At 42.7% G+C, this 14,087-nt stretch overlaps 1 protein-coding gene across 1 annotated transcript in view; it reads right to left on the reverse strand.

Annotated features, from left to right (window-relative positions):
• VWA8 (von Willebrand factor A domain containing 8) overlaps positions 1-14,087 on the reverse strand; it is a 1,291,603-nt gene that overhangs the window by 1,049,856 nt on the left and 227,660 nt on the right. Inside the window, exon 5 of the mRNA XM_085621802.1 lies at positions 2,782-2,949. Within this exon, the coding sequence (XP_085477928.1) occupies positions 2,782-2,949 (168 nt within the window). The remainder of the gene's footprint in view (positions 1-2,781; positions 2,950-14,087) is intronic.

Genomic DNA, 14,087 nt, shown 5'->3' on the forward strand with positions numbered 1-14,087 from the left:
AGTTCAAGTCCGCCTAATAGACACTGACAATTGTACTGTGACCTTCCCAGCTTTGAACCAGTGCTGCAGCCCAGCTATAGTCAGGGCCTCAGAGCCCCTGCTTTGGAAACCTGAGTTCATGATCACTTAACTTTGGTTAACACTGGCCTTACATTAACTATAGGCAACTGTAATCGTGTGGATTCACATTTTTTTCCCTGGGGTCCCATTTTTGATTTATTCCAATACTGAGACTAACGGTGAGCCATGTGTTGTTTCACGGATTCTGCTCTTAGAACAGAACTATGCTTGGAACCATAGAACATCAGTATGTAGGGACTGAGTCACTATACCACCTCAGATTCTTTGAGTCCAAGTCCTGCTAGCTATAGTGCCTCACTTGCTCTCCTAACCTTACTAGAGAGACAAATGACTTGGCACCCTAGAGCACAACACTCTTGACCCTCTCAGGGATCGCAGTAACAGGACACACCCATTGGCTCTCTTACTGGTCCACAATAAGATAACCAGGAGACACAAAGGAAGATTAGAATGTTTATTTAAACTATCGTGCTCTGAAATGCAGTATACGTGCCACAATTAGAAAACAAACGCATACTAAAAATACTGTTAGCATGGTTAATAATCCATATATCATGAAAAGCCCTGTCATTTTATAGGACAGCGTAACCTAAACTCCCTCCCTTGCTAATGGAGCTAAATGATTATGTATCAAAGATCTCTGGGATTACTGGCAGACCCCGTACCCTAGAATTCACAGATGGTTCTTCTACATTTCAGCAGGCGCAGTGCTCCGGTCTCAGAACTCTCGCTCCATGTGTCTGTTTTTTGCTCATGTGCTCATCTATATGATGGGCATGGGTGAACATAAACAGCTGCATTCTTGTGTTATGTCTAGGTGCTAGTGCCTGGCCAGAAAGAGTGACAAGGGACATTGTTGTTTGACCTTGTCTATGGTGTTCAGAATAAATCGCAGGAAACAAACAGAACTCAAAAACATATGCAGGCTCTGCGTGAAAGTACAATGTGGCACAAAAGCAACATGTGTTATAATAACATGTGCAAAGGAAAATGAGGCCTACAACGTGCACAGTTAGGGTAACATAGGGAAAACTACAATGCAGAAAACACACAATAACATGTTTCTTGTTTCACCTTCATTGCTCTCATAATAATCTCTTTCTGTCGCATACATTTAGTAATTGGAGAAAACCTTTTGCCTTTTTTCTACTTCCAGGTGACCTATGACCCTGTTTTCAAAGTAAGTGCTATGACCTACAGAATAAGTCCTGTTTTTTTACTCTTTCCGGTATCTACTGTGGTCATTTTGTGAACCACTATTTGTATCATCCATGCTGTACTAAAACACTGTGCTCAGTCATTATATTGTCCTAATGATGACTTCCTAAATCGTCATAAGGGTTAAAATGCGATTAATAAATCTGCATTTAGACCAAGGATATAGTGTATAAAATGTATGCCTAGATATGATATTCCATTAAATGGGGGTCTCCTCTTGTGTTACCTGTATGTCACTTGCAACCCTCTGTACATTCACACTTTTCATTTTTTTCTTCACCAATGTTTAGTCACTATGAGCACTGAGCAGCACTTCATAAGCTTTAATGTTAAATCAGTTTTTACCTTACTTTAACTACAAAATTTGCCTCTGTGTTTATTTACAGTAAGTGTGTATGGAGCAATTATTGTCCATTGAACAGTGACTGATGGTTGAACAAAATACAAGTGGATCAATTATTGCCCTTGAAAAGCCATTGAATGAAAACTACTTGAGAGACAAAGCGATGATCAAACCATCTGCAAAGCTGAAGGGGGACCTTTAGTCGAGGGTCAAAGGATCCACGCAGTCCTGGACCTTGTGCCAGAGACGACGAAGGTGATGATGAAGATAAAGGTGGTACTGGGGCAATTTTCATTCAGCAAATTTATAGTAAGCCATGAGAAAAAAAGAGGACATCTTTTTGGGGTCCAAAAAGCAAATGATGTTCTGAAAACAACAAAGGAGTCTAAAGAAAAGCAGTGAATTGCAGTAATACAGGAAAGAGGTTGGCTCTTTCACTTTCAATGCCTGACATATCATGATAGGTCCTTTCTTCATTCTGAATACAGACAATATCACAGGTCATATGGGAAGAAATATTAAATGGGGCAAGTTTGGGCTTCTTGGATACATGTGGAAGAGCCTGTACACGGAAACGTTGTTGGTTTCCATATGGAATTATCCCCACTAATAAAGCCAGCCTATATTGAGACTCTTCTATTTTGGCCTTTGTGTGTTCACTGTCATCAATGAATGCCCAAAACAGAGTCCCAGTTATACGTGATGCTGAGATGCCATTTTGCTATCCTATAACATAGCAGGAACCCACCATATCATAATGTTGTGCGAAAAGTTGCTGTTCTTCATGGCTGGCCAGTCAGGATCGATTCAGAGAATGCGTGGGCAGTTGTGATGGGATCCAGAAGCAAGTCACGCCCCAAAATCTTCAAAATATCCCCGACAAATTGGAAGGTCAGACATTTACAGGACAGGTTCTTGGAGAGCCAATAGCAGCTCATGGTACCACTTTCTTGTAACAATCTCACGTTCAAATCTATTAGCAGACGTTAAGCACATTTTGGAAAATTGCATTCCTAAAGCATCAATTCTATAAACTCACAAACATACCGCTATACAACGGACAATTACCTTATGTCATAAAATGCATAAACTGATCGCTATAAAGCCAAAAACGTAAACAGAAGAATGGCATTTCTTACCATGAGCAGTTTGTCATAACGCTCAGATGACATGAGAAAACGTCCATCTTCAAGCTGCATTTCACGGTTCTCCAACAAATTGTTCAACACAGGCAAGACATTGCGTTCAGCCTTCTCCAACCCCTCCAGCAGCAAGATCCTTCCTTCAGTGGCAGCGCGTACTGCACACTAGACACAACAAAGGGATATACAGTTAGGCCAAGGTGACTACAATACAGAAAATAATGAAAAACAACGAAATATGGTCTCCTTAAAAAGCAGGTCATGCTGAAGAAAGGACAACAAAATAAAAGAAACTCAAGCAATTTACCTTTACTTTAGGTAAATTAGTAGAATCTATAAAGATATTTACATTTCAATTGGTGAAAAGGAGCTCAAAAGAAAACCAGCTCGCGGGAGTAAGGTTCCCAGAGTAAGAAATATAGAATTTATCTGCAAATATCTGATGCCAGGAGCCAGAAGACCAAGAACACCTTCATCCACTTCTATGGATTTACTTGTACTTACTCATCTATTTTGCTCACTGTAAAATGTACTTAGAGTGTATTCTCCTCAGCTCATAAAATAATAATGTAAAATACGGGAGTCAGTAAAAGCAATACAAAGACCCCGTTCCCATAATGTACGCACGTGAACTACTGGATTTGGTAAACTGCCTTCATGCTTAAATCTCTAAGTGGTTTTCACTATCACATTCACGAGAAATGCATGGGCTTAATACACATTTAAGCTAAAACATATTTTAAATATATTGTGACAAACCACTGGGCAAATTAGGCAGGTATTAGCTTTCCCAACCCACCCCTATCCTTACTGAGGCGACTCTGCCATGGAGCCATACTACAACTGTTACCACCACCAGTTTCTTGTTTTAATCCTGTAGACCCTTTGCCCACCAAGCAAGAACATGACTGACAAGGATACTTTCTCCTTATTCCAGAAACTGCTTGGGATACTCTCCATCCCCTCCAAATAAGAGATCCAACCAGTATGTATGACGTCTTTGAACACTGGAGGATTCCTGCTATTGAAAAGGTAATGTCACATGATACTGCTTCAGGAATTCTGCCTTGATAATTTTGTCTACACATAGGGTTAGAAGGTGCATCACGTCAAACCAAGCTGATCTCAGAATTGAAGAAATCATTATCGGCTTATCAATTCGTAGTCTTTACAACGCAATGTTAACCACCACATGCTCTACCTCTGATCAGGCCCTACAACTGGTTATTGACACTACAGATTGTGTTCACATAGAGTATTTTCACAACTCCATTAGTGATAAAGAGTCATCTCTCCTACTGAAGTTCTCGGATAATACCTGGGTAAGCATTTTTGTGGCACAAGTTAATCCTGCTGTGGGACTGTTACCCAAAAACATCTGAGGAATACAAGTGAAAGTAATGCCTGCAGGATATTTGGAATCATAAACATGAATGCTCAAATGGAACTTTATTTTTTCGATCTACCGATTAACTAGATTACTACAGACGGAGACTATTCAGTGTTTAGGCTTAGGCTATTTTTAGGCACCCATATGCTTTGTACGCCATAAGGGCTCTTGGCGGTGCACAAAGGAGCAAAAACTAAAGGCACCAAGTCCGGAATTAAATGCGGCTGAGTAAATCGTACGACAACCTGAGGAACTAAATGAGAGGGGACACCATCTTGTTCAGAGACACAGTCATCAACATTCATCACCAAAATGGCTGCATGGATTGACCGCCGGCGAAATCTGCCCCTTTTTACAGAGGGAATATTCTCCATTTATTTTGACATGCAGACTAGAGTGAGGCCTAGGTCTAGAGAGGAGTAATCTAGACACCAGGAATTTTTGCTTGAATTGGTAAAAAGTCTTATCGAAGAGGGGATCTAACTGTATCTGCTTTTGCGCCATTGGAGGGAAACTAATGCAGAACAAAAATTATCAGTAAGTCATAGGTTCAAAATAATTCTATCAGCGTAATTTTGGATAAATTGCAAGTGTTGTATGAGCTTTATTGGTAGACCATTGATGAATAGCGTTCCAGCAGTCGCACTACAATGCCACAAAGGCACTGATCATTGCAAAATTTTGATGGAACAAAAGAATCTCATGAAGTTCTTAAAAGCTGAAAAAGATATATGTTTGAGGCTGCGCTTTAAAAAAAAAAATTGCCTTTCAATTAACAACAACAAACAGCAGTGACACAACCATCAACACATTAAAATGCACATTTTGAGTGTGAGGGTTCATTGAAAGTCCAGTCCAATCCAACTGTCAATGTTATTAAGAGATCATCCTAACTAAACATTCTGACACAGAAGCACTCTGGAGGGGCCAATCCTAGTTCCAACAGAAACAGTGGCGGCTGCCACAAACAAAGAGTGGTGAGGAGGTTAGAGGGAACTCGGGAGGGAGAGAGTGGGGGTGTTTAAATAATATTTTTAGAAAATAACTTACTTTAAGCTGTCGGCTGCCTCTGCGTCGCCTCTCCTGTGCCCTTCCGGGTCCCAGCAGCCCCAGGACAGACTCCCTGTGCAATCCCCGTGCTGCTCTCATGCTATGAGAGCAGCGCAGGGATTGGCCTGAGCGGGCTGAAAAGGCACTCCGCTCAGGACAGGGAGTCTGTGGGGTTTCTCCAGCCAGCCAGGTTGGAGAAACCTAAGTGCGAATGTGTGTATGGCCGGCCTCAGATGGCCGGCCAAACACACATGAGCACTCCTTCCCCCTCCCAAGCCTCGGCCCCACCCTTTCCTGCATGCGCTGGCTCAGAGCAGGCAAATGAAAAATAAAACGCTGACAGAACATCGTTTTATTTTTCACCTGCTGGCTCTCAGCCAAGCAGTGGGCGACGCTCCTCCACCATTGTGGAGGAGCCGCCACTGAAGATATACACATAAAAACAACTTCACTTAAAATGTATTCAGTAAAAGAAATGCTTAAGAAAGCGTAAAAAGTAAGACTCCAGTTTAGCTTCATAATAAGATAGACAATACACAAAGGACCCCAGATATCTAGTCTGCAGGACCTGTCAGGATAGAAGCTCAGATCTCTGCCCTGTCGTTGCATGCTACCAAATCCAGCAGCCTTGTAGGGACTGTTGGGCTCCAGACACATGAGCAAGTTAGTTACACTCATGCCCTACCTCAATGACAAGGCCGCAACCAGTCTGGGGTTGCATGTGCTCCCGTCTGGAGGAGAATTGGCCTGGCAGTAGGCACGCTAAGTGTGATGGGTATGGCCAGATGTAGGTCTGTGATCACTGTACCACAGGACTTGTGCTAATTCTCATCGATGAGGCCTAAGTAGGCTTAAACCGGCCTGGGTTACTTGTGTTCTCATTTGGAAGATCCGTGGCCTGGAAGTTGAGGCTGGATGGTGTGGTACCAGAACCTTGTAGTCAGAATATTGGCTGACATCTTTTTGTGTAAAATGCTTTGACATAGCACTGGCTGGACAGTTCCTATTTGAGCAGAACCTAGACTGATTTACAGAGGCCTGGTCTGTGTCTATAGTTGCCTAGTGAAGATAAACCATGGTTTGCAATGAGGCCTGAGCGGTCGCTAGTGGGTGCGACTAATTCAAGCATTAGTTAGATGCAGTAGTTGCCTAATTGTCAGCATTCTTTCTGATTTGACCAAGGGATATCCCGTACACAGTCCAGTAATGCCATCAGTGGGATATGTGTAATATCCACTTCAATTATGATAGACCTGAAGCACACCCTTCTTTTAAATTCAGTCCTGTCTATTTATATTTCTCACATTTGGTGTGCATTCACTCAAAATGCGTTCTGTCCTGAACGCGTATGTGTAGAAATCATCATGAGAGTATGACAAGCGGTTTGCGAGTGGAAAAGAGTTGCACAGCCTTATACACATTTGTGATCTAGTAATTCACTTAATCAGTAATGTTTTCCAGTTCATCCAATTTATTTCCAAAGTATGACAGTCCTTTTCCATCACGTCAAAGGTACATAGTTTCATTATTTCATGCGTTTTAATTGCTCCAGAATTGCCCGTCCGGGCCTATTCATAGGCATATGCTGAAACTTGATTCCTCCATCACATGAAAATTCACCCAATGCATTTCGGTCCTCCTGGACCTTCTTCAGGGGTATCTATGATATTTAAAAATATACATCAACTACATGCAATAAAAAGATATGACAAAAGTGAATAGCACACCCTTCATTTTTAGCTCTGAATCCTAATAAATCTGTGCGCCGGGCAAAACATTACTGATTACGTGGAATACTTGATCACAAATGTGTATAAGGCTGTGCAACTTTTTAACTCGCGAACCGCTTGTCATACTCTCATGATAATATCCACTTCATGCCATTTATACAATGTGTTGAAAAGCAGCACCCTAAAGTCCTCAAACCCAGGGGAGCAGCAGGCACTATGGATAATATTTGCCAGCAGATGTCTACATCTGGGGCAGTCCGTGGAAACAAAAGGTCGATTTTATTTACGTTTGACGGGTGAAGTTCATGCAGTGCACGAATATAAAATGCAGCACTCTTCGTCTGATGCAGGTCCATGCACGCCGTGAACCGCAGGAGCACGGTCTGTAATCACTGGGCACGATATTATGATCTTCTTTATCCCACTGTCCTCAGATCTTGGTGGGATGACCCAGCCTGTCTTGGAAGGCCGGAGCATAAAAGCAAACTACTCAGCAGCTCCCTTGTTCCGATTTTATTATTTTAGTCCGAAATGTCCGGGAATGACTCAAGGTTTTGTCTGCATTTTCTGTCGCAGAAAGACGTCCTCCCTTTGTTCTTAGTCAGGAAAAACCCCTTTTAACCCAGAAATAAAACTTTTCAGCCCCAGTGTCAACAGAAGGTAAGGGTGATCCATCAACGGGGCCATTGGGGGAATACAGTCTCCGCGTCCCCACCTCTTCGATCAGGCTCGGCCATGCCTGGTTTATGCTTGCAACTGGGCTAGTTTGTGTTTGTGCCCCCAGCGTGGACTGTAACATCCGAGCACCTTTCATCTTCCTGGCCTTATGTTTGCCATAATAGCTTAGCATTTCTTTGTGCCACATCACCAAAAGTAAAAAGCTTGGCATTCAGCATGACCAACACCTACCCTCTGCTTATTCGTTTTCGATCTATGCTACTCTGCCTTCGAGGGCATCCTTCCAACGAGCACTGCCCAGAAAAACAAAAATATGGCATTCCCATGGACCCAGTAATGCCCATTACCAGGCCCACTGGAATTTACGTGTCATTTGTAATCGCGCCCTAAGTCCATTATAGATTTAGTAGGGAACACCGGGCAGCGAATGGGCATAAGCAATGAAAAGGTGATCATGTAATAGGCTGATAATATACTAGACATAATGTCCACTCACATCAGTCAGCGTACAATGTCATTGCCAATTAGCCAGTAGCCAACGCTTGACACAGTGTCATCAACGCTTGACACAGCGTCATCAGTGCTTTATTTGAGCCGGTGGATGCCGGTGAGGACAACCAGCACTTGTTTTTTGGAGACCGGCATTCATTTCTCCATATCAGATATTTTACTGCGACAAGAGAGTGAAAAACAAACAAAGGGAGAAAGCAGGAATCTGCAAGAGTCAGATAAAGGAGAGGGAGTGTCTGCTAGTAGAATAAACAGACATGAGGTGGATTTAATACTACCAGTCTTAGTATTCGATGCATCAATTTTAAATTGCGCTTGCTGCAGGCTTTTGAGCAGATCTCTGGGCACCAGCACTCATTCTTTTACAAATTAACCACTGATGAGTCATTCAACAAAACGTATAACGAGAAGGATTCACATGGCCGTAGATTCACCAAATTCCCAGGGGTAGCAGAAGTGACATCACATACCCTTTGACCTTAATGTCACAGGAAATTTCATCATATGACCTCTGACCCTGAATCTTCCCAAGAAGTGATGTCACACGACCCTAATCCTGATGACATCACAATAATTAACAGTGCTGAAGTTGCATAATAATTGCACAATTAATATTCTATATTTTCCTGGGGGAGAACTGAGGGATGATGGTTTCTCTCTCCTGAGAAAAGATTTTTAAAAATTAGCTTGACAATTCTCACATAAAATAGGCTGAAAAGGCACTCACTAAATGTTAAAGTCCTTTCATGGCGTGCCTAGCCAATGAAACCGGACAGTCCCAATGAGTCCACCCAATAATATCTTTAAAATGTCCTATGGGTGCCCCCCTTATGTCAAAATTACCTCAATTGCTAGGACCAGCATTTTGCTATGGTGGACCCTTTTGCCCAAACATTACATACACTATGTGAGTGCCAGAATTTTCCTCATGCTGCTTCTCTTGCACTATGGATGTCCCTTAAGGTTGTGTCTAATATGTTGTGGACCACAATTTGTCATGGAAGGCCCTGTGACTTTGCCACAGTTGTCTTCCCATATGTCAAGAATTTTGTTGTGTTGTAGATTACTTGCTAGCTTTTCTCTACTGCTCAGCTCTGTTGGGGTTGGAATGTTGTATGACATCATGGAATGCCTGGGTGTCTCTCCAGAGGAGTTTGGCAGTTGGTGTACTCAGGCTGAGCTGAATGGAGCTTGCTCCTGGTGGGGCTATCCTTGTACTTCCTAACTTCCTCCTGTTATCCTGACCACCTGTGATGGAACTAAGTTACTATTAAAGAAGTATCTTACATGAACTGATGGACTCCCGTACTTCTTTATAACATTTTGGCGACGAGGATGGGATTGTATTCTGTGGTGAAGTCCTCTTTGCCAACCACGTTTTTTTTGCTTGAACGGTTGGAAATGCTTTATTCAGAATCGCCATAGACTGCGACATGTGGACAATGGACAAGGTTACGCTGTGGTGTTGGGTGTAAAGTTTCCAGGACAACCCGCTGGATCTTACATTTTGACTTGCTCGTGGTTAACGGGCAGGGCGGCATAGAAAGGGGAGGACATTGTGCAATTCACGATGAGGTAATGCAACTTTTGGCTTATGATCAAACGTGTGACTTAGCATGGAGCTTTGAACGTTGGAGCACTTAATTGCAACGGCAGAATTCAGCGAATGTGCACTAAAGGGACTCAGATTTTCTACATTGTAGGTTGGCAGCTGTGGGAGGTCTTGTGTGGAATTCTCGGGTGATAGACCGATCACCGGTGCCTAGTATGTCTTCTTGCCTTCTCTCACAGCATTGCTTGTATTGGCTTGTGAGAGCCATGGGGAACTTAATGTATCAATTCATTTCTCAACACTGTTTTGATTGGAGGTTAAAGTTTTTAGGCTAATGTGTATCTTTTGCTCTACCCTGTCATGGGGAAGTCTGTTGTTTTGCTTAGCCTTATTATGCTGTTTTCTACTAAAGTGAAGTTGTGTGTCTTTCTCGTTGTATACTCTTGTCGTGTACTGTGGTGTTTTGTCATTGCTGGCAGGTCAATGTCCTGTACTAGTTCGCTAGGCAAGCACTCTGTGGTGTTTCCCACACTACGTAGGGGAGGTGGTGTTGTTTCTGGGTAGTCAATGCCTATGAGCTATTTTCCAAGATCAGTACCCTGTGGTGTATTCTAGGTTGTCTTTGGGTGGTAGTCATTGCCTCATGTCAGTTTTTAGGGTGACTGCTCTTTGGGTGTACCCTACCTAGGCGTAGTGTTTAACATGCAGTGTATCTGTCCCTTTGGTGAGGTTGTGCTGGTAGTTATTGTCAGTAATTTCTTGGTTTATTTACATAGAGTGTACCCATTTATTTGGGGAGGTTGTGGGGGCAATTTTTGGCCTCTGATTGTGTTTTCGGTGTTCCAGGGTTAGTACCCTGTGTACCCTTCTAGGTGTAAACTAGTTAGGGGATGTGGTTTAGGTTGCGTTCGTAGGTAGTCAATGCCTTTAAGTTGTTGTCTTTGTACTTAGTGTGTACCCATTCCTTTGGGGAGGTTGTGGGGGTAGGCAATGCCTCTATTTTGTTTTTGTGTTTAACTCATTGTGTACCCATTATTTGGGGAGGTTTTGGGGGTCGGCAATGCCTCTATTTTGGTTTTCTAGTTTTCTTGGGTCTGTGTACCCTATGGTGTACCCTATTTAGGGGAGGTTGTTTTTTTTTTTTCTTTCAAGGGTTAGTACTCTGTGTTTTTGGCGTGCTTGACTAATTTTCAGCGCTATCAATGGGTCTTCTTTTCTAGTTGACACTGTGTTCCAGTCGAAGTCCGCCTCCATGGAACTCGTGGCCAAGGGTTTCATATTTGGAGGACTTTGAGTGTGCAGTTTTGTGTTTAGGTCTCTTTGTTACTACTGGTGGATCTTAAGAGTCAGCATGCCTTCTAGTCTAATTCTTGTTGTTGTTTTTGGAGATGTTGTTTTCTTCCAAGGGTCTGTATTTACATCCACCTGGTTACAGGGTGTTTTCCCTGGGTGTACCCACTTTTGGGGAGGTTGGGTGGGTGTTCGTCTTTCTTGTTGCATTGTGTTTTTCATCTGTGCTTTGCATTATTTTCCCTAAGGGAGGGGGATGGGGCGTGTAGTGATGTTGTTTGTGATCTTTAACATATGTCTGTTCATGCCAGTCGTTTTGTGATACCTCGTGCATTACTCCCAAGGTTAGGTGCACTTTATTGCTGCATCTTCTTGCTTAAAGTTTATGGGGTATCTTACTTTACTTCTTTTGTTCCCTAAGGAAAGAGGATGTGTTGTAGATTACTTGTTAGCTTTTCTCTACTGCACAGCTCTGTTGGGGTTGGAATGTTGTATGACATCATGGAATGCCTGGGTGTCTCTCCAGAGGAGTTTGGCAGTTGGTGTACTCAGGCTGAGCTGAATGGAGCTTGCTCCTGGTGGGGCTAATCTTGTACTATCTAACTACCTCCTGTTTTCCTGACCACCTGTGATGGAACTAAGCTACCATTAAAGAAGTATCTTACATGAACTGATGGACTCCCGTACTTCTTTATAACATTTTTGCATTCCATGATGTCATACAACATTCCAACCCCAACAGAGCTGTGCAGTAGAGAAAAGCTAACAAGTAATCTACAACAAATTTACTACAATGTGACATCACCAGCAATTTGCCATAATGCTACCTATGCCAAGGATTTCCTTCAATAGACTGGCGCTGGCATTTTTTCATGGGTGTCTCATGCCAAAATGTACCTGCAGTGTGCCAGCACTAGTATTTTGCTGAGGGTATCCCATTTGCAAGTATTGTCTCCAGTATGCCAGGACTAACATTTTGCCAAGGGTGCTTCTATATGCCAAGAAGCATGCCAGATACAACAGCAAATTTGCAAGCATAACACACAGGTTCACTTACACTCACTTACTCACACTCATTCTCTCACTAGTATTTAGTTGTACTCCTTCATTTTCACCTAGTCTCTTGCACTCACTCTCACCCTGAATCACTCACTCTTACTGTGACTGACTTATACTTACTCACTCATCGTGACACACACAATTTCACATGCAAACATACATGCTCACACATATACACGCTCTCACACAAACTCACTCTCACCCACATTCACACAACATACATTTGAAGCCATTTCATTTTTCTTACCTAAGATGGCAGTGAAGGTCCAGATCTTGCTGCTCCACATTTTATTACTCTAATAGTGAATAATAAACTATTATTTACTATTAATGTAATAAAAATTGGCAGAAAACAAGGCTAGAGCCTGACTCTGATAATGCGAGATACCCTTGTGTTCTTGCCACTGATTTTGCTACCTTTGAGACCAGGGGTCCCAATGGCAGTGCCAGGAGTAGCAAGGGGCAAGACAGGGGTTGCAGCTGCGACCCTTGGCGACCCTTAAATGACGTCCATGCGGATTCTTTCTGGTACTATCTCAGTGTTCATATAGCCATTGTGGTAAACATGTTCAGGATGTGTGATCGCCTTTGCCACAGCAGACGGTAGCCAATTAAATTGTCCGGTCCAGACTAGGTCTCTGTCAAGGACAATGTTAAGGTCACTTCACCAATCATGATCACCGCATTCATTTTGCCACATTTATACAAAATATTGTCCAAGAACTCTGGGGAGTCAACATTGGTACCAAAAGGATTCATTAAGGTAATCTGAGTGCCTAACAGCGTGACCTGCACTTCCGGGATTTTAAATCCATGCCAGCCATAGTTCTGAAAACTTTAAAGTCTAGGTAGGCGCTTGGAAATTAAAATGTCAACCCTTTTCGAGTGCCTGCCAAACAATACACAATACCCAGTAAGTCTCCACTTCACTGTGAAACTTTAAGGGTCCCTAGGGGATAAATGCATGTCTTGTGCCAGTTATAACATTATACGTATGTCTTTATTAACTAGCACTGTTCATGTTTTTACCCTTATTGAGACCTATTACATTCCAACTAACAAGTCAAATCTCATTAGCCTTCGAGACGCAAACTACAGATGCTGTTTCTGCCTTAATGAAAGTGCACCTATCACTACCTGGGAGCATCGATTGCCCTCCTGCAACTCTAGAGTTCTTACTGTTGCAAGCCATACATGAACAAACATCCATCCTATTAGGCTGTACCTGATCCCAACAAGACTGACAACTCTCCATCACACATTGCCTGTGTTAGATCCTGAGACCAATGCTGTGGACCAGGTAATGCCATACAGGTGTGACCCACTGGTGGCGCGCCCTCCTGTAAGCCCCCTGTACATCTTATAGTATTGGACACTTAGCTCATGGTCAATCTCCTATGCAGCTCTTTGATCATACTGTCCCACCAACTTGGTCATCAGTGCGCTTACACAATACATTATTGCAAAACAGCAACCGACAAGGGGCTGGCTCTGTTTATATGTGTGACTGCTTTGTCTACCAATAAGCAGCGCCCCGTTTCTCAATCACCGAGTGCTGTAAGCCATCGCACAAGGAAAGATTGAGCAGTTTCACCCCTCAAAAAAACATCAGATATAACCCCCGTAAATAACTAATATTTTTAGAAATACAAGGACGATGCACAACAGTGTAGGAAAAAAAACTCACAGTATTTAGCTTTCAGGCAAATGAACTACATGGTAAAGTACGACCTGTACCAATGCTGTGTGGGATCTTCTGTGGTGCTGGACAGCTGTAAGCTGGCTGTCCCCTCCCCTACTTGGGATTCAGGGCATTGCTTTCTACTTTTATCGAAGTAAATAGGAGCAACAAAGAAGCGTTGGGATAGCTGGAGATATTTGCACCTTGATGAAGGAAATTTAGGACACAATATTTCTTTGAATCGATATTTTTGCTATTTTATGTTTTGACACAGAATTTTTATTAAATGTTCGTCCAATTACGACACACGTTGGACAACACACAACTCACATCCACAGCAGCGCTGAGGCACTGTCGGCGCTC

Source organism: Triturus cristatus, chromosome 8 (genome assembly GCF_964204655.1).
Source record: "Triturus cristatus chromosome 8, aTriCri1.1, whole genome shotgun sequence".
Taxonomy (NCBI): domain Eukaryota; kingdom Metazoa; phylum Chordata; class Amphibia; order Caudata; family Salamandridae; genus Triturus; species Triturus cristatus.